The 24,306-nt window shown below is 47.3% G+C and overlaps 1 protein-coding gene across 1 annotated transcript in view; it reads left to right on the top strand.

Annotated features, from left to right (window-relative positions):
- FLVCR2 (FLVCR choline and putative heme transporter 2) overlaps positions 1–23,147 on the top strand; it is a 51,767-nt gene extending 28,620 nt beyond the window's left edge. The window contains exons 3-10 of the mRNA XM_028097679.2: positions 2,540–2,680; positions 12,435–12,502; positions 13,946–14,049; positions 17,014–17,124; positions 18,250–18,355; positions 18,506–18,617; positions 19,213–19,268; positions 22,984–23,147. Of these exons, the coding sequence (XP_027953480.2) occupies positions 2,540–2,680; positions 12,435–12,502; positions 13,946–14,049; positions 17,014–17,124; positions 18,250–18,355; positions 18,506–18,617; positions 19,213–19,268; positions 22,984–23,064 (779 nt within the window). The 3' untranslated portion in view covers positions 23,065–23,147. The remainder of the gene's footprint in view (positions 1–2,539; positions 2,681–12,434; positions 12,503–13,945; positions 14,050–17,013; positions 17,125–18,249; positions 18,356–18,505; positions 18,618–19,212; positions 19,269–22,983) is intronic.
- The last annotated feature ends 1,159 nt before the right edge of the window (positions 23,148–24,306 follow it).

The raw sequence follows: 24,306 nt of genomic DNA, 5'->3' as shown, positions 1-24,306 counted from the left end.
GGCCAGGAGGCAGGGAGGTTCTGCTGACTTGGGTGGGGACCTTGTGAACATGGCCTTAGAATACCATGGACATTTATAGAAACTGGAGGTCAGGCTTCTAGTGGTCTTCAAATGTCTTAGCCAATAGCGTGCTAGCTGGTCTTGTGTACTGTGTTAGCTGCTCAGTAAAGGTTTAATTGTAATTAACCAGTTCCCCAATAAAACCTCACTAGAATTAATGGGTGGGCTGTTGATCCCCGTGTGGAACCCCGCTGAGTGCTTATGATATATACCCCGGACACTGTGCCAAGCGTGCCTGGTCTTGAATCTTGAGTGACGTTTTACCATCATCAACCCCATCAATCCCTTGTTTCCCACAGAGAGGAAAACGAGACTTCAGGGGAGTTAAGTCAATTATTTGAGATTAGTTAGCTAGTAAGTGGCAGAGAGTGCCTAACCCTGTCTAACTCCATACTCTAAATTTCTGGAACAAACCAAAACAAAACAATTGGCCCACAAACACTTAATACTCTCATAGATGCATCTGAGAATCCCTGGGGACCACATTTGTTGAGGCTTTTTAAAAAAACTATAAGAGGAATACATGCTCATTATGGAAAAATCTGGAAAATACGAGACAGCATAAAGAAAAGAATAACCTGGGTGCCTGGCTGGCTCAATTGGTAGAGTATGCAACTCTCGATCTCAGGGTCATGAGTTCGAGCCCCATGCTGGGGGTAAAGGTTACTTCAATAAATAAATAAAATAAATAATTAAAATAAAAAGGAATAACCATTAATTTAGACTGTACCAGTTAATCCCCACCAGCAACCTCAGATAACTACTATTAATTTTTATGTGCATGTACATTTGATCATTGAGATATTGGTTAATATATTTTATATCCTCTCTTATCGTCTGAGTAACATTACCTGTGCTGTGATAAATTCAGAAACAGTACAGTAGAGGCTTTTTCATTTTCAGGTAGTCACTCGTCTTTAAAGGTTATCCAGCTTTCTTCCTAACATTCCATCCCAACGTGGTAAAGGTCTCATTCTTCCCTGCTATCCTCACCTCCAGAGTCAGAACAGTTTTATGCCGTGCACCCCATTCCACGGTTCTCACCGAGGCATTCTCTCCCTCGGGGTCCAAGATGAGAAAGTTTGATGACTTTTCAAAGCTGGCAGGATATGTTGGGCAGAGGACTTGCTGTTTCTGGGAAGGGGAGAAGCTACAGGGCTATGGATAGCCGCAGGAAAGAACAGTCTGCCCAGGGACCCTCTTACTCAACCAGACCTTAAGTTTCAACTTGTAATGTGCCAGCTTCAAATGCCTGTGCTTAGAGCAGCTGAGGGCGTGGTTCTTTGCATTTGAATTCCCGAAGGTAAGACATTTCTCCATTTTGACATTTTATTATCAAGCCAGAGAGTGGCTAATTGAGTAAAGAACTGAGAAATCTGATCTAAATTCTGGTTTGTGGTGGCCAGGGTCTTGAACAAACCAGACAGAAATAGCCTCTTGCCTTGCTTTCTTTCCCCTGCTGCAAGGGGAGGTGAACGGGCAAGACAATGGATGAGTGGTTTCCAACGGCAGGAAGTAATTCAGGACTATTTCTGGAGAAGGAAGAAGCAGGGCTCTGAAGTTAGGGCTGGAAGGTTTTCTGGGTGGGGGACCTCTTTGATCTTTAAGAGAGTAAACCTCATTTCTAGAGCTTCCTCTAACTGGAAACAGTCTACTGACCTTTCAGGAGTGTTCTCATGGTGTGTGGAGAAGGCTACATGGAGCTTGCCTGGACCCAACTTCGGGGGCAATTTAGCCAAACAACTGGTTACACTTATCTGGCCCCAGAACCTGAACAGTGATCAGTGCTGTCAAATTGATTGTACCAGCTGTGCTGAAAATCGAATATAAAATGAATGGTTTTCTTTCCCTTCTGTCCTGTCCCTCCCCAGTCCTTCATATCACAGTGACCACTCCTGCAGGGGGATGTGTTAATTCTCTTGTCTTTTCAGGAGGCAGACATTAGACTCAGACCTTGACAAACTAAGAATGGACTTGAGGTTTTTTCAATAGAAGATCTTTTCACTTATTCAGGGAATATTCCTTGGCTGCCATGTGCCAGGCTCTCTGCTGAGCAGGGACACCGTCCCTTCTCCCTCGGGAGGAGCTCTGGTGCTAAGCCATTCACTGGGCTCACTAATCTGAAAGGCTCAGCTCTCGCTTCCTTTCTAGCCATGTATTACTATTATATTATTTTCCGTGCTCTGCGGTATGTTATTTGCTGATTTAGTATGGAACTCCTTGATCCTTGAACGCTGCCTGGGAGACCCAAGGAGTGCAGCCATTGAGAGGCCATGAAGAAAAAGTAAAGGACCTCACTCAGCCGCAGGTGGTGAGAAACAGCTTCAAGAAAGGAGGGGTTGAAGGATTTAATTGAAGAATTAATATTTCCTTTTCGAGTCTTTTTCTAGATGAGGGAGCCAGCTCTTGTCCATGTGTCAGCTCTGCAGGGGTGGGGTCATGGGGATTTGCAGTGATCTCTCTGTTTCTTTCCTTTCAGTATTCAAGGAGAAGCCTAAACATCCCCCCAGCAGGGCCCAGTCCCTGAGCTATGCCTTGGCATCCCCTGATGCTTCGTACTTAAGTTCCATTGTTCGGATCTTCAAAAACCTCAACTTTGTGCTGCTCGTCATCACCTACGGTAAGGTGCACGTGTGTCCAGGAGTGTATTTAAATTGGGAATGTGAGACAAGAGACCTGATGTGTCTGTGTGTCTTACTCTTTCCAAATCCCAAATGTATATATAAAGCTGTTGCTCAGGGTCAACCAGAGAGTCAGCTGTACCTCAGGGCCTTTGCATGTTCTCTAGAGTTCACCTAGAAAACCATTCCTCCCCATGTCAAGTTGTCTGACAAATGCCTGCTGATCCTCCAAGTCTCATCTGAGTATCACTCAGATGCTATGAAGTGACCTTTACCTCTTTTATTATGCTGTTCCTGGTACATCTTAACACTTAACCATTAAAAAAATTTTTTTTCCAGGTCTGTCTTGCCCCTAGACTGTGAACATTCCAAGAGTGCGGATTTATGGCTTTTTATCTTTATATTTCCTCAGCAGTGGCCAGCCTGGAGTGGACACTCTAACATTATTTAGTGAATGAATGAATGAATGAATGAATGCATGTATGAGTCTTGCCACATAAACCACTCCTCAGCCAATCATCTGTCATTTTATAACACTGATTCCTTTTTGACCTGACTACAAGACAGTATCCCTCTTTTATTTCACTTTTTTGGCTTTTGGTAAGATACATTTGAATATTTATGCATTAAAAAATTTTTTTTAAAGATTTTATTTTACTTATTGTAGAGAGGGGGAGAGAGAGAGAGAGAGAGAAGGTCCATGAGCCAGGGGGAAGAGCAGAGGGAGAGGGGAAGCAGACTCTGCTGAGCACGGAGCCCGAAACAGGGCTCGATCCCATGACCTCCAGATCATTACCCAAGCTGAAACCAAGAGTCAGACTCTCACCCAGGTGCCCCTACTAGTTAGTTTGTTTAAAATCAAGAGTCAGCAGTTGTGTAACATGCTTCGTAACCATAAGAAAAAAAGAAACAAGGTTGGTTTGACATAATTTATGCTTACTGAAACCCCAGGTGGCTATAACCTTGTTTTCTGTACAAACCTTGTATTTTCTGTACAAAACCTTGTTTTCTGTGCAAACCTTCTTGCATTTTATGTAAATGTATTTACAACAGCATTTACTATGTCCCGAGACTTTTCGTATATGATTTTATTTATTTAACTCTCATCACACCCATGTGAGGTAGGTACCATAGTTATCCCTATTCAACAGATGAGAAAACTGAAACTCAAGACAGGCTAAGTAGCTCAAGAAGACGCAGCTTTGAATTGGCAGAGCCAGGATTCAATACAGGTTTATCTGACTCCAAAGATTACACAATTAATGCCTATACCCCTTTCTAGAACTGTGCCAGAGTTTCATGTTAGGCTTATCATGCTCTTTATCTAAATTAGAGTGTTTATCTGCTGAGGCACTAGATAAGAAGGAGGTAGTATCATCCACAGGAGAGGGGCACGCCTATTTTTCAGGCACTCAAAAAAATAAGTGATCTCTCACCCAGAAGAGTGCTGGATGAGCAGATTAGTCTTCAAGGTCTCAGGTCTCTGTTTCTCATTCTCTCCAGCTTTTCAGTTCTGAGTATGTCTCTGCCTTCACCCACAATATAAAGACAGAGTTTCCAATACTTAAGATATCCAACTAAAGAAGTTATGTGAGTTGCCCATCAGTGGGAGGCATTCAAGTGTAGATGGGACCAACTACTTAGTGGGGATATTGTGGAGAATGTCAGGCGATATAGATGGATAGTAAAGCGACATGACCTTTGGGATCCCTTGCAGATTCAGGATTGCATGGTTCTGAGAACTTTCACTTTTCCTGAGTTAAACATCTCAAGTACATTGACCTTTGAACACCATAAATCTTATTGCATCTGACATCAGGGTATTTGAGGCCTACCCTGGGATTCTAGGGCAGATGAGTGCTTAATAAATATTTTCTATGGATGAGAATGAGGATAGTGGTGATAACTGGGCAATGACCCCAGTCTGGAGGCGGGGGAGAAAAGCAACTCTTCCTCTTCCCCTCTTGCATGGCTGGTTGCTTATATGGTCTTTAATTGGCAGAGTGGTCTTTATATGGCAGAGTGATTTTAATACTGTACTTCTGAACATTCATCTATTTGGTTACATGATAACACAGGAAACAAATAGGGAAGCACTTCTGGAATGGTAGAGTGAGGACCCTGGATAATTTGTTATTCCATAAAGCAACAAGTACACTGGCAAACATTGTCAAAATCAAATTTTCAGAACTCTACGATAAAGGTGTGCAACAATCCAAGGGACATTCATTCAAGGAAAAAAGGTCTGAATAATGGCAAGAACAGTGAGCTTTGTGTTTTAACTTGCCCTATTCTGATCTGCCTCTCCCAGTCTCTGTGGTAGCCTTGACAACCAGCAGCCTAGCAGCCATGGTAGTTGTGAGAACCAGCAGCCTCACAGACACTTGATGGGGCAAAAACAATTTTGGAGCTCCCCCAAAAGCCCCATTCCTGGGTCATTATTTGATATCTGACAGTTCTCTAGAAGAGCCCCATTCAGAGGACTTGCTTTTATTTAACCTGACTCAGAGCTTGCTCTGTGGGAAAAGCACTATTTCCAGGGCATTTGTTGAAAACAGTCAGTGTTTAGCATTGTAGCTGCCTAAGGTAGAATACCAGTTGGGGTAAACAGGAAGCTGGCCAAAAGTCTTGAAACAAAAATCTAGAGAATGAGATTCTCATTCTCTAGGGGCTTTGAAAAGCTCTGACATATTCTTAGGAATCTAGAAGTCCACGTCCACGTTACCAGGAAAGACCTGACAAAGCCCTAAACTCTCACCTCTGGCTGACCTTGAGGCTCTGTGCAAGGAGGAAGTGAAGGCTAAGGCAGAGTTGACACCTGCCTGCTGGAGCATTGAGGGAGAAGCCCAACCCCCACACAGAGGAGGGCCTTGGCAAAGGTGGAGACTTACTGGTTTAAGGTATTTAAGGCAATCTCTGTCTAATCATTACCTCACCACTAAACTGATGAAGCAGAAACTTCAGCAGCTGCACATGACAAAGAATACAAACTTTACAAAATTAGTCCAGGAGAGTCACTAAACAAATAGCAGCAACAGCAACAAATCCTGAGGAGGGAGGAGAATCTCATTTCCAAAGTTGACATGGTATTTAAAATGTCCAGCTTTACCAAAAGATTATGAGACATGCAAAGAAATAGGAAAGTAAGACTCATACACAAGGGAAAAAAAGCACTTAATAGAAACTCTTGCTGAGGAAGCCCTGATGTTGGACATAATAAAGATTGTAAGTCAACAATATAAATAGGTTCAAAGAACTAAAGAAACCATGCCTAAAGAATGAAAAAAAGATGGAGAATAATGTCTTACCAAATAGAGAATATCGATAAAGACAGGAATAAAAAAGAACCAAATAGGAATTCTGGAATTGAAAATAACTAACTAAAATGGAAAACTCACTGGAGGGTTCAAAATCAGATTTGAGCTGTCAGCAGAAAGAATCCATGAAATTGAAGATAGATCAAATGAAATCCTGTCTGAGGAACAGAAAGAATAAAAAATGAAGAAAAATGAGCCGAGCCCCGGAGACCTGTGGGAAACCATCAAGCAAACCGACATATGCATAACGGGAATCTCAGAAGGTGAGGAGAGAAAGGGTGGAAGTAAATTGTCATTTAAACTGGGATAGTGCTAGCCAGAAAAGCAATTCTCTTCTGAGTCTCTAGGAGCATTTGACTCCATTGTATAGATAGAATTTATTAATTTTTTTCCCTCAAAGGCCTGGGATTATTCCAGTGAGAGAGAGTTAAACTAATCTGGATGTTTGCATATATTTCATTATAGTCAAAAAACCGCAAGCCTTTTTCCATGATAGATAATTGGACTTTGTGACTAAGCTCTTGACCAACAAGGAAATGATTTTTAGGCTTAATCATAGACTTGGAAAGAATTTTATTGAGCCATTACTGTGTGTCAGGTACTATGTTAAGTGCTTTACATGGATTATCACATTTAATCTTCAAAACAAACCCATGACATCAGTTCTTAATTCCATTCCATTTTATATGAGGAAGCTGAGGCTCTATTTAGTTACGCGCCCACAACTGGAAGGCTAGCAAGCAACAGAGCTTGGATTTAAACTTCTGTCTGTCTGATGCCAAAGCCCATCTTCCTAACCGCCATGCCATTTTTGCCTCCCTATGGAGAAAGGAACATCTTAGAGACAGAGACAGAGCTCTTTTAAGCCCCACTTGTCTGGGTGGTCTTTGGATCTACCTAGTGGAGTAAGTGCTTCTTCAGATTCAGTCCTCCAGACCAATTGCCTGGGAGTTGCCTTCTCCTAAGATGCAAATCTAGAGTTCGGGGATTTTGAAGCAGGATCAACTTATATTGACCAGCCATCTTTGGGATTTAGAAAGGATGGGGTCTTGACTTTAGTGTCTCTTTAAGGCTTAGAGGTCATGTAAAGGCAGTGTTTGGGACTCAGTCCACCTAAGAATCACTGCTCTCTTCCAAATTAAATCTTTGCTCCCAATTACAAACAAAACCCTCTATAAATTCAGCTAGATGCTTTGAAGCTCTCCAGAATGTCCCCCACCCTTCCTATAGTTTCAGGTTGGGCTTTGAAGAAGGAAATGGTTCATACTTTTTATGTTGTATATATGATGTTCATATTTTCCTCTGAATTACATGCACTTAAGAGCATGTGGCTTGAATCGAGCAGATGATAGCATTTCATGGGCACATTTGTTGGACATGGGTAAACACATCTTTGAGTAAGAGCCTTGAATGCTGGAGTGGTGAATTCAGAGTTGGCACATAAGAAATAAGAAGTCTGAGTTTTGATGTCAGCTCTGCCGATTACTGAGTGTACCTCCTTCACCCATCCTTTGCCCATGAAATAATAATCTCAGAAAATAAGAATTAAATTTGCTTCCCATTGGAGTGCTCTGAGTGGAAATGAAAGCTTTTAAAGCAATTGCAAATAGATGCTGCATGAATCCACATTGCTGTTGCACTGGTAAACTTGATTTCCTACATTCTTTTGTTCGTCTGAACTGGATTTCACCAAGTAGGGAGTAGCTCCCATGTAGCTGGTGGGATGTCCAGTACTGTCTTTTTAGTGGCTTTCCAAGGGCTTCTCCAAACTGCTGAGTCAGCTGCCCAGAGCGGAGCCTGGTGAGGGCTTTGGAGGAATTCCAGGGGCTTTTACTTGTAGGCCTCTGGTCATACCCTTCGTGGTAGGTTTGAGAGATAAAATAAGGGCTATCCAGCTAAATTTGAATTTCATGTAAACAGCACATTCTTTTCAGCATAAACGTCCCATGGAGTATTTGGGGCATATTTATGCTTAAAAAAGTGTTACCTGAAATTCAAGTTGTAGCTGGATGTGTTGTTTTTGTTCTTCTCCTAAATCTGGCAGCCCAACTTGGAGGGGAGGGGGCAGAGATGGGGTTTGTGTTTGATGTTGCTGAAATATTACAGGAATAAAAAACTGCCTCTTCCTCTAGTGAAATACCACCACCACCCACCCCTCCTCCAGGTTTGGCAATGCAGGAAGACCCAGGGCTGGAACCAGATTCTCTACAGGTCTGTCAGAGTCTGGGGGCAGGACGGGTCTTAGGATGTGTATCAGCAGAGGTGGGAGGGAGTGTGGGGTAAGAGAATAACCTTTCTTTGGCTACCTTCTCCTTGAGTCCCTAGGCCCTGCTTTCACATGGCCTCCTCTACTGCCTTATCATCAATGGCGCAACAATTGCCATGTTGAAAAAAGTTGTTGAAAAGGCTCCTCTTCTAAAGAATGTCCTCAAAGGGAATACTTTTCCATGTTATCCCCCAGCCTTGCCTTCAGCTATGCTTCTGAATAATCTTCCAGTGTTGGGCATCCAGACTCAGAGCCCAACACTGGAAGATTATCACCTTCCCTTGGGGCTTTCAAGGGCTTTACTCCTGCTCACCCCCCATGGGTTTAGGGAGGGTGATTGTGCCCCCTCTCAGATCCTGCTTGAGAGTGGGCATAATATCCTTCTTGTAATTTCCTGGAGCTTTGTTGAGGTGAGGCTGGCCCTTAAAATGAAGGTTTACTACACGTATTCAGGAAGGACCCAAGGGAAATGAACACAGAGTATCCAGAACCCAGAGACAGGATCTGGGATCAGTGTTTCCCAAGCTTGCCTGATGATAGACTCCCCTGGGGTGCTTGGTTGAGTGCGTGCCTGGATTTCCCTGCCTTTCTTCTAGAAATTTCAGTTTCAGAAAGTCTGGGTAAGGGCCTGGGAATCTGCTCTTAAAAAGCATTCCAGGTGATTCTGGTTTGCAGCAGGGTTAAGCATATCTAAAGTACGTGTGTTATGGATCATTCTCATGGTCTTGAAGCCCCTTCCCATCCCAGTTGCCACCATGTTAACCCCAGCACCTGGGAGCCCGGGCCTGGTCTTGGATCTTCCAGATTCCCAAGGTCATTTATTTCTGAATAATGAGAAATGACCAGGGTTGTTGTTGTTGTTGTTAAGTGGGCTCTACACTTGACCTCAAGACCCTCAGATCAAGACCTGAGCTGAGATCAAGAGTCAGATGCTTAACCGACTGAGCCACCCAGGTGCCCCTGTTGTTGTTTTTGTTTTTGTTTTTAAAGAAATTTATTTATTTATTTAAGATAGTGACAGAGAGAGAGAGAGAGAGAGAGAATGTTTGAGCGAGTGGCGGGGGGGAGTGGCAGATGGGGAGGGACAGGGGCAAGAAGACTCCCCACTGAGCGTGGAGCCCAACACGGGGCTCAGTCTCATGACCTGGAGATCATGACCTGAGTCGAAATCACGAGTGTGACACTCAGCTGACTGAGCCACCCAGGTGCCTGCTGTTATTTTTAAATTGCAGATTCCTAGCTCCATTCCAGGAGAATCAGATTTAGTAGGTCCAGGGTGGAGCCCAGGAATCTGCATTTTTAAACTCTCCCGCACTTAACTTTGTATCTCATTTCTGTGGGAACCTGATAAAGGGAGTAAGTGAATGGCATTTAGGCAACATCACATCTGATAAAGATGGCCTTGTGATAAAAGTGACTATCTGGACTGGGGGACGTTTCATATCTGGTAGGAGGCCATTCTTTGTGCTTCTCTGAGTATGGTGACTCTTCACTAACCTGTCCTCTAGGGGACCCCCAAAGCCATGCCTGTGGAGATGCTACAAGCAATAGTCGCTCCTGTGAGGTGTTAAACCAGGGTGGTTGCCATACCCACATTGCCCTGCGCCTGTGCCATCACCGTGGGGCCAAAGAGGATGGCTTCTGGATGGTTCCATGGTCTGGGGTTCGTGGGAGAGGAACCCCTGAGGCTGCCCTGCTCTCGAGCTGTGTCCTGTTACTTAGAGTCGTCTAAGTGTATCTAATGTCGTGTGCCATGATAGTCTTGTGAGCCTCAAAATTAGTTAAAATTAAAAAGACCCCTGGTGAGCATTATAAAGTGATGTTCTGTATTTGTTTTTAAACTCTGTGTGCATTTTTCTTATCTATAAAATGGGGATGATAATATTACCTACCTTGCTATGAGGATTGTAAGGTACTTACAACAGTGTCTAGTACATAAGTATGTGCTACTGCCACCCTCCTCCTCAGCACCCTCCTCCTCAGCACCCTCCTCACCACCCTCCTCACCACCCTCCTCACCACACTCTTCCTCACCACCCTCCTCACCATCCTCTTCCTCACCATCATCCTTCTCACCACCCTCCTCCTCACCATCATCCTCCTCACCACCCTCCTCCTCACCACGCTCCTCACCATCATCCTCCTCACCATCCTCCTCACCACCCTCCTCCTCACCATCATCCTCCTCACCACCCTCCTCACCATCATCCTTCTCACCACCCTCCTCCTCACCCTCCTCCTCACCATCATCCTTCTCACCACCCTCCTCCTCACCCTCCTCCTCACCATCATCCTCCTCACCATCCTCCTCACCACCCTCCTCCTCACCACGCTCCTCACCACCCTCCTCCTCACCATCCTCCTCACCATCATCCTCCTCACCCTCCTCCTCACCATCATCCTCCTCACCATCCTCCTCACCATTATCCTTCTCACCATCCTCCTCCTCACCATCATCCTCCTCACCATCCTCCTCACCATTATCCTTCTCACCATCCTCCTCCTCACCGTCATCCTCCTCACCATCATCCTCCTCACCATCCTCCTCACCATTATCCTTCTCACCATCCTCCTCCTCACCATCATCCTCCTCACCATCCTCCTCACCACCCTCCTCCTCACCACGCTCCTCACCATCATCCTCCTCACCATCCTCCTCACCATCCTCCTCCTCACCCTCCTCCTCACCATCATCCTCCTCACCATCCTCCTCACCATTATCCTTCTCACCATCCTCCTCCTCACCATCATCCTCCTCACCATCATCCTCCTCACCATCCTCCTCACCATTATCCTTCTCACCATCCTCCTCCTCACCATCCTCCTCCTCACCATCATCCTCCTCACCATCATCCTCCTCACCATCCTCCTCACCATTATCCTTCTCACCATCCTCCTCCTCACCGTCATCCTCCTCACCATCCTCCTCACCATCCTCCTCACCATCCTCCTCCTCACCCTCCTCCTCACCATCATCCTTCTCACCACCCTCCTCCTCACCACGCTCCTCACCATCATCCTCCTCACCCTCCTCCTCACCATCATCCTCCTCACCATCCTCCTCACCATTATCCTTCTCACCATCCTCCTCCTCACCATCATCCTCCTCACCATCCTCCTCACCATTATCCTTCTCACCATCCTCCTCCTCACCATCCTCCTCCTCACCGTCATCCTCCTCACCATCCTCCTCACCATCATCCTCCTCACCATCCTCCTCACCATCCTCCTCCTCACCATCTTCCTCACCATCATCCTCCTCACCATCCTCTTCACCATCATCCTCCTCACCATCCTCCTCACCATCATCCTCCTCACCATCCTCCTCACCATTATCCTTCTCACTGTCCTCCTCCTCACCATCATCCTCCTCACCATCATCCTCCTCACCATCCTCCTCCTCACCATCATCTTCCTCACCATCCTCCTCACCGTCATCCTCAACGTCAACATTAGCATCCTCATCCTCATCCTCATTCTCATCCTCATCCTCATCCTCATCATCGCCATTGGGTCAGTTCCAGTCTCATCTTAGCTATTAGCTGACTGTATAGCTTTGGACAAATGACCTCATGGATTCTTACAGTATATTCTAGGTGCTCCATTTATTCGTTGGATGAATTGATGAGTTAGGGGGGTCAGCTTAATGCTCTTTAGGGTCCTTTCTGGTTTCAGATATAAGATTTTGTGTGATATTGGACCAAGAGGAAAGCTGAAGGAGGAAGGGGGACAGAAAAGAGAAACCACCCACAGAAAGAGTGATGTGGGGGTCAGAGGCCTGGAGTAGTCTGGAGAGGGAACAGGTCATCCGGAGGAGATGAAGGTGTCCAGTAGTTCTGCTGACCCTGTAGGTCAATAGGTCAATCCTTGAGAAGAATGTAGACGGTTCTGACCTGGGAGTAATGCTTTCTAGAGCCTATGTTTCCAGGGCAGGCTTAAAGGGATCAGAGGGCAGTGGTGTGGGCTAAGAAATGGTTAAAATGGTTACTTTGGGTTGTTTTGGAGTCTCTCTCTGACAGAAACTGCAGAGTAACCTACTTTCTGAGGACACCACTCCTAATGGTGAGGAGGATGAGGATTTCTGACCTCCCTACCTGCCAGGGGGAGAAGTTAGCAATGGCCCCAGCAGAAGGCTGCCCCTAATGCGATGTGTCTCCCTCCCTCTTTCAGGTCTGAATGCTGGTGCTTTTTATGCCTTGTCCACTCTGCTGAATCGCATGGTGATCTTGCACTACCCGGTAAGGTAGTCCCCGGAGCATGCTGGACCCGAAGAGCGTGAGATTTCTGTCCATCTCAGCAGGACCTGGGGCAGCAGTTAGCTCTAGTCTCCGGTTTCCCCCACCCCCCACAATTCTAGGCAGCGTGGTATGGTGGTATGCTTATGGATTTGGAGGGAGACAGCCCTGGATCTCCCCTGGCTCTGGTGCCTCTAAATTGTGTGACAAGCTGGTTAGCCTCTCTGAACTCTCATTCTCCTTCCTGCAAAAGAAACATAATTACTTATTGAAAGATTATTTTTTACGATTAGAAAGTAAACAATACTATGTATGTGTGTGTGCATATATATATATTCACATGTTCTATGTATGTAAAGCACATGGCATGGTGCCTAGCAATACGGTAGGTAAACATACAGACATGTAGATCATGTATGAAAGATTTAATTTGTAAAATAGGGGCAGAGTTTAATTTTGAACTCTTAGTTGCTCGACTGAAAGCATTCCTTTTTTTAAAAAAGATTTTATTTATTTGTCAGAGAGGGGAGAGAGAACACACGAGGAGGGGGAGGAGCAGAGGCAGAGGGAGAAGCAGGCTCCCTGCTGAGCAGGGAGCCCGATGCGGAGCTCGATCCCAGGACCCTGGGATCATGACCTCAGCTGAAGGCAGACGCTTAACCGACTGAGCCACCCTGGCGTCCCTGAAAGCATTTCTTAAATATTTCCAGAACCAGCAAGGGCTGGATCCTGGGAGGTGGGGTACTGTGTGTCCTGGAGTTGGGAATCCCAGGTCCAACCCCCTTTTCAAAGGACAAGGGTCTCACCCTTGCAGAGGTGGTAGGCCACTGTGGCTAATGTGTTCCGGTTTTGGAGTTTGATAGGTCTGAGTTCAGATCCTAGCTCTGCACTTAATAAATACCACACGACCTCTGGCTAGCAGGTTAATCTCACTGTGCCTCAGTTTTTTTCATCTGTAAAGTGTAGAATATTGATTTCTAACCTTATGGTGGGGAATTTTGAGAAGCAAATGAGATTATATAATGGTTATCTTCCCATTCCTTTTGGCACTAATAGCTCAAAAAAAAAAAAAAACAACTAAGTACAGAATATTTGGATATATGTATTTCGGTCTCCTCGTTTGTGAAATGGGGATAATGATAAATAAGATAAAAGGGTTGCCATAGGATTAAATTTAAAAAAGATCTACTTCAGAGTAGGTCTAGGACAGTTTGGTTGACCTCAGCATCCAGGATCATGCACACACATCTGGGTTATAGTAGATTGGGAGGAGCAACTATTCTAGTAGTCTCTCCCCACTGGCAGCTTCTTACCCTGGTACGTTCAGAGAATAGGCTCTAATGGAGTCTGAGTTACTTGCCTTTCCCCTGTCACCTCCGGGTGACTGTGCTCTGTCTGGTGTCTTGTCCCATTGCTGGGTGATCACTGGGGCTGTGGTTTTCCCAGGGGGAAGAAGTGAATGCTGGAAGAATAGGCCTGACCATCGTCATTGCAGGAATGCTTGGGGCTATGATCTCAGGCATCTGGCTGGATAGGTCGAAAACCTACAAGTAAGTGACCTCCTCTTGGACTGAGAATTGGGGACCCATGTTTTGAAATGACACGTTCCTCGGCAATATGACTCCAAAGGGTTGGGTGCAGCAGCTGGGGGTCTCAGTGGTCAAGTGGTTCACATTTATCTTCTCTAAGCCTCAGTTTCTCCATTTATAACATGAGGGAAATAGTACACATTCCATGGGGGATCTTGGTAAGATCAGAGATGGAATACAAGAGGCCTAGCACAGTACTCTTCCCCATAGCCCCATGTAGTTTGCAGAAGGGACAAATGAGGGAGAAATGAAAATGAATGTAGAAAAATGCCAGCAGTTGGAAAGCTTATGGAAACCCCAAAGAGTGGCAATGAGAAAGTGATCCCCTGCCCCATTCCGCTGGCTCCCAGGGGCTAACCAAGGTGTCTGGGCTAACTCTGGCTTACAACTGTATTATCTTGCAACTGCTTATACCTCCTTCATAAATATTGTGATATGCTTTGGGCCTGAATGCCCAGTGTGTTTCCAGGAGCCCAGAGCAGTCTTTCTAAGATTTTAGTGTATGCCAGGCTAACCCAGGATGCTTATTAAAAATAGATTCCTGGGCTCCATCCTCATGGATGCCAATTCAGTGAGGGAAACTGCTTTTGTAAGGAGCAACCCACCCAGGTGCCTCTAAGCCAGGCTTAGAAAAAGGCTCTAGAGAATGCAGACCCAACACCCTTCCCTTCTTGTTGCTCCTTTCCAGTGCTGGGCATGCACTGGGTGCTCAATTAATACTGGTCAACTGGGTAGCTGCCAGGTTTGTCCTACACTGGGGCAGGGCAGCTGCTTTGTCGAGGCCTCTGAAGTTCCCCGTGTCTGGAGGCGACAGACCTGTTCTCTGCCACACAGACCCGCTTCTGTGAGGCTCTGGTCAGACCAGGTCTCACTCTGGCTGCCCCAGACAAAGGCCAGTTGAGGTCATCCCTGGGGATGTGGTTGCCTGGCTGAATGTGATGTGGAGCCTGGCGTGGCTTAATGACTGCTGGTGGAGCTTGGCTGCCATCTCGTCTCTGCGATCTGTCAGTGGCTTGCTTCAGCCAGACCCAAGAGCAGTGAGGACTGGCCACCCCCAAACCAGCGAACAGCAGTGTCCCTTCTCCCAGGGCTTGCTCTGTGGCGGGAGAGGGGAAGGATTGGAACGACAGCTGGGCTGGGATGTGGGCAGCCAGATGGCTGAGAAGAACTAAAAAATACAGGGAAAGGGCTGAGGGCACACTTCAGAAGGTAGACGCCACTGTTTGCTAGCATCACTGATGTCTTACTCCTGCCTTCAGCATGAGATGCCCTTCACCCTGCACTATGACCCGAACAGAGAAAGGATGCTCTGCAATCAGGGCATTTTGGTGCCTGTTCTCCTCTCCCTGCGGCTCCCAGATTTGTCCCGTTTGGAAATGGGGTGGGTCATATCCCGTTATTTGAGGCTGGGACTGCTTACAGTTTTTCTAAATGGGTCAGTGGTTTAAAATGAAGCAATGGTTAAGAAAATATGGCAAAAGGGGAGCTTGTGTGGCCGGCAAAAGAAACTGGTATCCATGAAGTTGCCTTCTGTGGGGTGGGTGGGACCAGATGAGGGTGCAGGATGGAGGATGAGGAAGCCCCTCTGCCTTCAGCAGCTGCTTTGAAGCCCCAGGTAGGAGGGGCATCCTTTGCAGCCTCTGGCTTTGAGCTTTGCGAAGATGCAACCCTGTAGCGTGTCCATGTGTATTAGTGTATTAGGTCCTGTGTGCAGCAGTAGAAAGAGCAGCATAGGTTTCAGATCCCAGCGCTGGGTCCAAATCCCAGCTCTGCATTTACTCAATGGGTAATTCTGAATAAGTAACTTAATTGGTCTGAGCCTCAGTTTCCTCATTTGCAAAATTAGGGATAGTCATTCGTTTCTTGCAGGGCTTTTGTCAGGTTTGAGTGCAATAAGAAATGCATGCGAAGTGCTTAATAGAATTCCCAGCACCCAATAAATGCGGGATTAGTTTGATAAAACCACAGTGTACGTCTGCTGGTGCCCCCACCATGTTTCTTGTTTCAGGGGGATGCGTGAAGACTTTCGGCTTTCAGCTTTCTGTCTCTTAGTCCTCATTTCGTGGCAGGCGGGCAGAGGGATGTGCAGAGCCCGCGGCCTGCCATAAGCAGGACAGGGAGAGGAACACAGGTCCAGCTGCGGGGGTGAGGCTGCAGCAGAGTCACGAGTGGGCGAACCCCAAACAGAAAGCAGCAGGCTGCTGCTGATCCCTCTGAGGGGACTGGCAAAGGGGAATGTCATGGGGAGTGGGCAGAGCTTTCTCACTTTGGCTTGGGAGTCAAATGCTTAGTTCAGGGCTGGAGAATGTTCTCACTTACTTCCTGTTGTCTGGAGCAGAGTAGTTCAGGTTCGGTGAAAAATCTGTGCTGCACCTGTGCCAGTGGCAACACGAAGAACTTCGAGATGACAGAGAATCTGAAAGTCAGCTCACTGCCCAGCATGGCCATGGGGTCTTGGGGCCAAGCAGACCAGCAGAATGAGGTGGCTTCTGGGGTAGTCCCACACGCCATGCTGCCTGACAGTAGCTGATATTTGTTCTGTGTTTATTTGGTGGAGGACGAGGAAGGGAGAGTGTTGTGCCCTTCCTGCTTGGGGTGCAGCTTGATAATTGTTGAGGGGGTTCTATAGGAGTTGAACACATATGTAGCAAGAAGGCTTCCTCCTCTCCTGATCCTCCCCTTTGTAGCACTGGCCAAAGTGTAATTAAGTAATAATTTGTGTGATCATTGGTTCAGTGTCCATCAACCTCATGGACAGAAAGTTCTGAGAGCAGATGTCCCAGCACACAGCAGAGGGCTTGACACATAGCAGGTGCCCAATTTATACTTGTATGTTGGATGGATGGATGGATGGATGGATGGATGGTTGGATGATCCTGTTACAGTCAGAAGTGTATGACTAAATGTCTTTGCCTCTGCTTGTAGGGAGACAACCCTGGTGGTCTACATCATGACGGTAGTGGGCATGGTGGTGTACACATTGACCTTGAACCTGGGATATCTGTGGGTAGTGTTCATCACCGCTGGCACAATGGGGTAAGTTTGACCTCTGACCTGTCTAACCGGAAAGCAGCATCCCATGGCTCCTAGAGCTGCCGACTTCCTTGGAAGCAACACTGACCCCTTTGCTGGCTTCTCATTGACCTCTGGAGATGTGGAAATCGTGGCCAGAGGTCTTGTTTACTTGCAGCACTTCAAAAGGCCACCCAGGGCTTCCATGCTGTTGGGATGGAGTCTCTCCTTCACAGACCTCAGGGAGGCTAGGAAATGTTTAGAGTCTTTTGTAGCTCTGCCTGGGACAGTGTGGGGTCGGAGGAAGTGCACACGGCTGGGAATCAGGAAGTCTGCATCCTGGTCTCTGTTCCACTGCTGATCTTTAGATGACAGGTGCATCACTTAACTGCTCTGAGCCTCAGTTTCCTCATCTGTAAATGAAGATGAATGGCCTGCCTTGTATAGTTGTTGCAAGGAGTGAGAGAGAAATAAGTGTGAAAGCAGCACGAAGTGTGGTACAGATGTAAGAAATTAGAGTTGGGATTTTCTGGACCTGTTGTATGAGAAAGCACAGGAAACAGCACACTTTCCACAGGGGTCTCTGCTTAGCTTTACATCCCAGTTATTTTCCTGTGGGCACTATATGAATGTGTGTGTGAGAGAGGGAGACAGAGACAGAGACAGACAGACACTCAGTTTTTCTCAGCTGGTGACTCTCCAGAGGGAAAAAGGAGGACTCAGATCCTCCTTCCAGGTCCCAGAGAGCATGGAGATGCTGTTCGGTGTCCAGGGACTTCCCACTCACAGCACAGGGCCTGGGAACCCACGACACAGAATTTCTCAGCTGAGGACTAAACACTGCAGGCATCCGCCATTCCCTTCTGCCAATGTTGACCCTGTCTGTAATTGATGGCTGGACACAGAAGAAGGAGGAGACCCCCGGGGGCTCCTGAGCATGAAGCCTACATATGAACTTCTTCTTGACCGGCAGGGGCCTCTCTTTCCTTGGTATGGCCACCTGGGGGATGGCCTGATTATTCAAAGGCCTGGAATGTCTTGATGACCAGAAACAAAACAGGAAAAGGAGTTCTGAGGGAGGAGGTGGGCTCCTTATCCTTCTTGCCCTTGAATTTCTCCATCACCTTGTTTCTGTGATCTGGTCTTCAGCTTCTTCATGACTGGCTACCTCCCGCTGGGATTTGAGTTTGCTGTGGAGCTGACATACCCAGAATCAGAAGGCATGTCGTCTGGCCTCCTGAATGTGTCTGCCCAGGTAGGGCTCTTATTTGGTGGTGGCCCTAAAGCAGTGGCTCTTTGTTTCCTACTTGACTTGGCTGCCACAGGCATTGTATCGTGGTAGCTCAGTTCTCTCATGGGCGAGTTGGCTGGGCCCTTGTTTTCAGTCTTCTTTGTGCCTTTCCAGGTATTCGGGATCATCTTCACCATCTCCCAGGGCCAGATTATTGACAACTACGGAACCATGCCTGGGAACATCTTTCTCTGTGTTTTCCTCACCCTTGGAGCAGCCCTCACTGGTGAGTTGGGGCCTCAAGACAAGATGATGCTCACTCAGGCTGCTCGTGGGCTTAGGCTGTTGGCAATTTGAGACCTCAGTGTTTTGACTGATCATACAGATTGGGGGTACACCTGCAGATGGGCAGAGGGCAAGGCTTATTAGGAAATGTGTTTGAGGAGCAGTAGCATGTTTTGGTGGAATGAGCCTGGGATTTGGCGCCAAAAGACCCTTGTTTCCATCCCAGACTGTGACACTGACCTCCATAGCTGTTTGACCTTGGACAAGTGGACCAACTTCTGGAAGGCTCAGATTCTTAATCTATAAAATGGGAGTTGTTGTAAGGATTGGAGCAACATGTGCAAACTCCCTGGCCAGTATAACTGATCTATAAATGAAGGCCAGTGTCATCCTTGGCTTCTGCCTGTAGGGACATCAGTGATCCCCAGGCTTTGTCAAGTTGGTGGGTAGAACCTCCATCTCCCTGGAATATCTACAGTAGGTCTGAGATACCTGTGACCCTTAGGAAAATGAGGGCTCCCTCTCTTGGGTGAACTTCATCATTGGTCTCTTGTTAATTGTGTCTTTGGTGTTCTCTCTCAATCTCTTGACCTCAGCATTCATTAGGGCAGATCTTCGGAGGCAGAAAGCAAACAAAGAAACTCCTGAGAATGTGAGTATGTGGAAGTTTTGAGAGCTGGGTCCCAGGCTTTGTTTGAGGGTGTGGCAGCATGGGTGGGCCGGGGGGTGGGAGGGGGCGCCTCCCAGAGTGGACTGGTTCTCTGGAGGCCATGAGACCAGCTCAACTTGCATAAACATGGCGCCCAAGAGTTTCCTGGGTGGGTGTTCAGCATGGCTTTTGTGTCTGCTCTTTCCCGGACTCTTCTGCTTCCTTCTCTTCTCCTGGCCTCCCTGCTGTGGTCCCCAGAGCACGTCACTGTTGTCACAGTCTGCTGAGCATCGCCCACTCCTTGGATCCTGAGACAAGTCCTGAGACCCTGGCTGCACTGCTTTCAGCCTGGGGTCAGTGGCTGGAGAGGAAAGGTGGGAGCCTACCTCGACCACGGTGGTGGTGGCCCCGAGGCAGTGGTTCTCCTGGCGTGTTACAGCCCCTTAGGCAGTGCCATGGGCATGGAGGGACTGGAGCCTGTGCATTTCCAGTAAGGCTCTAAAAGGGCAAGTCAGGGCGTAGGAGCTGATGGTGGCAGAAGTGGGAGGACCAGGAGTATGATTTAGAACAGAAGAGGGTTTCCCATCTGCTTTCATCAGCTAGGGACTATTCTAACCAAAATGTTAGATATCAAATCTCAGCCAGGATGAAAGCAATTTCAAATCTGAGGAGGAAAAGTGGGATATTACTTAAAAAGCAAATAAGCCACCCAAAACCTATTACAGAGGGAATGAATACATGTTCTTTGTAGGAAAACTAAAAAATACAGAAAAGTATACAAAGTTTAAAAATCATCCTGTAATATCATCGCCTAGAGATGAAATGCTGTTTTTTTGCAATTACTTATATGTCTATATCTACATATAATATGTGTGTGTGTATATATATATCTGTATATATTTATATATGGATATGTAAATATTTTTAAAACAAAAATGGAATCTTCTATCTGCTTTTTTACTTGTGAACACCTTATCAGGTCGTTTTTCTTTTATAACATACTTCTAATGACAACAGTGTTTTAATGAGTGCACATGGGTAAACCATGATTTATCAGCCTTGCTGTCTGTGGACATTAAGGTTGTTCTCATTGTTATAAACAGTATCGTGATTAAAGTCCTGGAAGCTGAATCTCTGTGCATGTTCTCAAGCACAGTATTTCCTTGAGAAATGGATCAGTTGTCATGCATATTTTGAAGATCTTGATATGTATTGCCAAACTGTTGTCGAGAAAGGAACTACCAACACTATCAATTTATATTGCTATAGCAGTGTAGGAGTGCCAACACTGAAGCTTTATCATTTTGGAAAACTTTGCCAGTTTCCTAAGGCAAAAATGGTATGTGAAAGAGTTATATTTAGTACTGTAAGGACATATGTTGGCAGATAGATGATAAGCTTTCATTGATTATTTGTCTTCTGATATCACACTTTGGAGTTGGCAGGCTACAGCAGGTAGCATGTGGAGGGCGGAGCCTCCCACAGGAAACTCAGTGGGGAGACAGGGAAGGCCTTGGAGCAGAAATGCTGTTCTCTAGACTGGTGTGAGGACCCTGGCATTGCACCATGAGGATGGGCTTTCACTTGGGCCAGATACAAGGAGACATAAGGGTTTGGAATATATAGTGAGCCTGGGAAAAATGTGCCTATAATAAAACAGGAGAGATTTCTTGTGAGAAGGTGTCAATTTGGAATGTGACACATTGTGTCAAGTGATAGGAGATTTTGCTGTTTACTTTGTAATCTGCATTTATGTTGGCAGATACAGGCAAACGGGAGGAAAGAAAAGGTCACCTATAATCCTAGCACCTGGAGATAACCTAGTAACATTGTAGTCCATTGTTCAGGGTTGTTTTCCGTGGGTCTTCTGGTGGGGTTCCTAGCCTGCTTGTTTACTTAACAGTAGTTTGACAACCTTTCCACAGTTACCTTCTACCACCTCATATCTACATATATGTATTTCCATTTCCTCTTGTTCAATATTTAGGTGGTTCCAGTATTTCACTATTCTTGCGGCCGTATCTTGGTGCACAGGGACCAGGTTTGTTAATCGTGGTTGGAGTTGGCTCAGTCATCTTCTGTATGGAGTATTGGAAATAGCACTGAGTAGGAGTAGGAGACAAATCCGGGGGTGGTACTCCAAAGTCTGTGTCCCTGGATAACTCACCATGTGTCTTTGAACCTCACTTGCACCCGGGGAAGCTTCTGGTTATGGGAAGGTCAGAATCATGGTGGGCTGACACCCAGGGAAGCCAGGGCTGTCACAGAGCTTCCCTCCTCTGGAGCCTCCCATTACACACCCCATGGCAGTCAGCATAATTGAGACCTGGCCATGGGCACAGAAATTCATTATCAGAGCCAGCTGAAGACAGGGCGCCCAACTGATGTGGCCAGAGCTGCTCTTTCTAATCAGTGGGATACACAGTTCGGGTTAAAAAAAAAAAGAGAGAGAGAGAAAGACAGAATGCTTAGCTTAGGGCTAATGACTAATCTAGATGATGAAAATCTTGGTTTGGGGATTTCCGTTTTTCTTCCAGTTGGTAGTTCTTGGCCAGAGACAGTGGATGTACTTCTGTCCCTGCTGATCTGTTTCTGGTTGTGATTTTGGTTGTAATTTCCAAGTGCTGGCTTTGGAGGGGGCAGGCGTGTGTGGGCGTACACACGTGTGTAAGCGAGAGGACACAGGCTGCTTGATTGACTTCAGCAGGCTGCTGGTGGCCTGAATGAAAGCTACTCGTGGCTGAGGCTGAGCTGGTGGCAACAAACTGGCAAGAGAATGGGCAAGGTTGGGTTTCTACAGCTGTTACCACTGCTGCGGACTAGCCCCGACACAGTCCTGGGGTGGGGGGGTGGGAGGGGGGGAGAAGCACCATTTGTCCAGTTGGCACTGGGCCTGTAGACATTCCTCTAGCTCTCGAGTGGTGATAGCGCAGTGCTGTGCCCGTGCCAAGGCCTTCCCGCCAATAGGTAAGTGCTTGAGGTAAGAGGCAAGGCACGGCATACACCTAGGGCCCCACAGGATCATTTCCAGGCCCGTGCTTAATTCCAGACCCACCTACACAAGTGTGAGCGGGAGGACTCTCCTAATCCTGGGCCATCTTTCCCCAACAAAGTCAAACCAGACTGACCCAAAGTCTTCTCTAGGCATTAAGTATATATACATATTTTTAGCCATTGAGTTTATGTCTTGCCTTTATAAAAATTCTCTCTGCTGCTTCCATTCCCTGCACATCATGATAATATTCCTCATGCAGGCGGCTGCCTCCAAAGGAAGGTAGTCAGAATTTCTGTGGGCGTCGTAGGGTTGGCACTTTGGATGGCTACCTGGTGGTCAGTCCAGGGCAGTTTTAGGCCGCCAGAATGGGGAGGGAGAGTGGGCTCTGCTTCTCTTTCAGTCCCGAGAGGGAGTCTAAACACGCGGGGCTCGCGGGGCGGGATGGTTTGTGGTGGCTGTGGCGTCAGAGAGAGCTGGACTTTCTGGCTTTTCTTTGATGACACAGTGAGGGTGTGCGCGGTGCGTGTGCGTGTTTAGAGGGCACACTGGCAGAGGCGGGGAGCTGCTGTCCTAACTTCCCTTTGTCTGCTCTTGGGGCTGCTGAGGGGCCTCCGGCTCTTGGTTTTCCCACCGACGGCGGTCCCTGACAGGCAGCTGTCCCAGCCCCGGGTGGAGTCCTGAGCCTCTTCACCCCAAGGGCTGCCTGCTTGTTGTGCCTTGCAGAGACTCCAGGGGGAGGAGGAGGAGGAGGAGGAGAGCAACACCAGCAAAGCGCCCACCACTGTGTCCGAGGAGCATCTCTGAGAGAAAAGGTGGTGGCCAGCACTCCCCACCTCTTCCGTCAGCGCTCGCTGCCGGCACGCAGGTCTTCGCTGGAGCAGCTTTTGGAGGGAACCGGCTGGAATGTTTGTGGCTTGGACGGCAGTGCCTCTGACTCCTGGAACCCACTCAAGAGCTTGCACGGTCTAGCGGGGGAAGATGGTACCTTTCACCGAACGCATGCTCCATACCGGCCCCCTCCCCCTGGCAGGCTGAGGGAGCTGGTGTTGGGAGAGACTGGTGGAGAATGGGGGTGCCTTGCCGTCCCCCTTCGCCTGCATCCCGCAAGGAGGGAGCCTGCAAAATTATCACGGAGAGAAAGCTTATTCAGGATATTAACTTTTTCTAGAATGGCAAGACCCCTGGAAGCCCAGTTCTAAGGAGAGGCAGCTGCTCTGGGTGAGGGTAATTTTGGGCTCATCACACTGGCTGCTAATGTTCTGGGGGAGAGAAAGCGCCAGCAGGAAACATCAGAACAGACCCATCAGGACTCGGCCTCGCTTCTCCTGCCCTAAGGTTGGGGTCTGTTTCCAGACCCTTTCCTGAGAGCTGATCAAACCAAACATCAATAAACTTGACAGAACCTTTGCTGTGGCCATGAAGGAGAAACCCGTTGGGGAGGGTGACCTGCCTAGGTGTGGGAGGGCGCTGGTGAAGGCCTGAATTTGGGAACTGTGGTAGCTTGATGTGGGGACAGGAAGGTTCTTTTCTACAAAATCTCTGCCCAGGACTTGTGTGTGTGTGTGTGTGTGTCGTCACCTCTGATGCCTTCACGTGGCCCCTGCCTTGAGAAGCTCTGCCATCCGCCTCAGCGCTTCCTTTCTCTCAAGGGAGGGAAATCCCAGCCAACTGCCTTGTAACCTTTACTGAAAACTAACCTTGTTTCATTCCACCCTGAGAAATCCACGCTGCTTCTGAGAGAGGAGAGGAAGGGGGCAGAAGGAAAGGCGGCCCCTGAAATGGGAATTGAGTCTGCTTGAATGAAGTGCCTCCTGCCTCTGGAGGGGGTGGTTTTCGCACACCCACCCCTTCTCCCCCTCCCCTTCCAGCAATCATCTTTTAACAGATATTGTGAATTTAAAGGGATTCCCTTTAAACCAACCCAGGGTGACCTCCTCGCCTGCCCAGCCTGCTGTCTGGCTCTACTCACAGGCTGGGGTAGTGTCCCCTGAAAAGAAGATGTTTTAGTAATTTCTCCTGCATTGAGCAGCTGTGATCATGACCATT

This window comes from Eumetopias jubatus, unplaced genomic scaffold (assembly GCF_037043125.1).
Source record: "Eumetopias jubatus isolate StellerSeaLion01/CBP00866 unplaced genomic scaffold, mEumJub1_p1.0 scaffold_7, whole genome shotgun sequence".
In the NCBI taxonomy this organism is placed as follows: Eukaryota; Metazoa; Chordata; class Mammalia; order Carnivora; family Otariidae; genus Eumetopias; species Eumetopias jubatus.
Note: the sequence above shows the minus strand (reverse complement) of the source record. Positions and strands in the feature narration are given on the sequence as shown.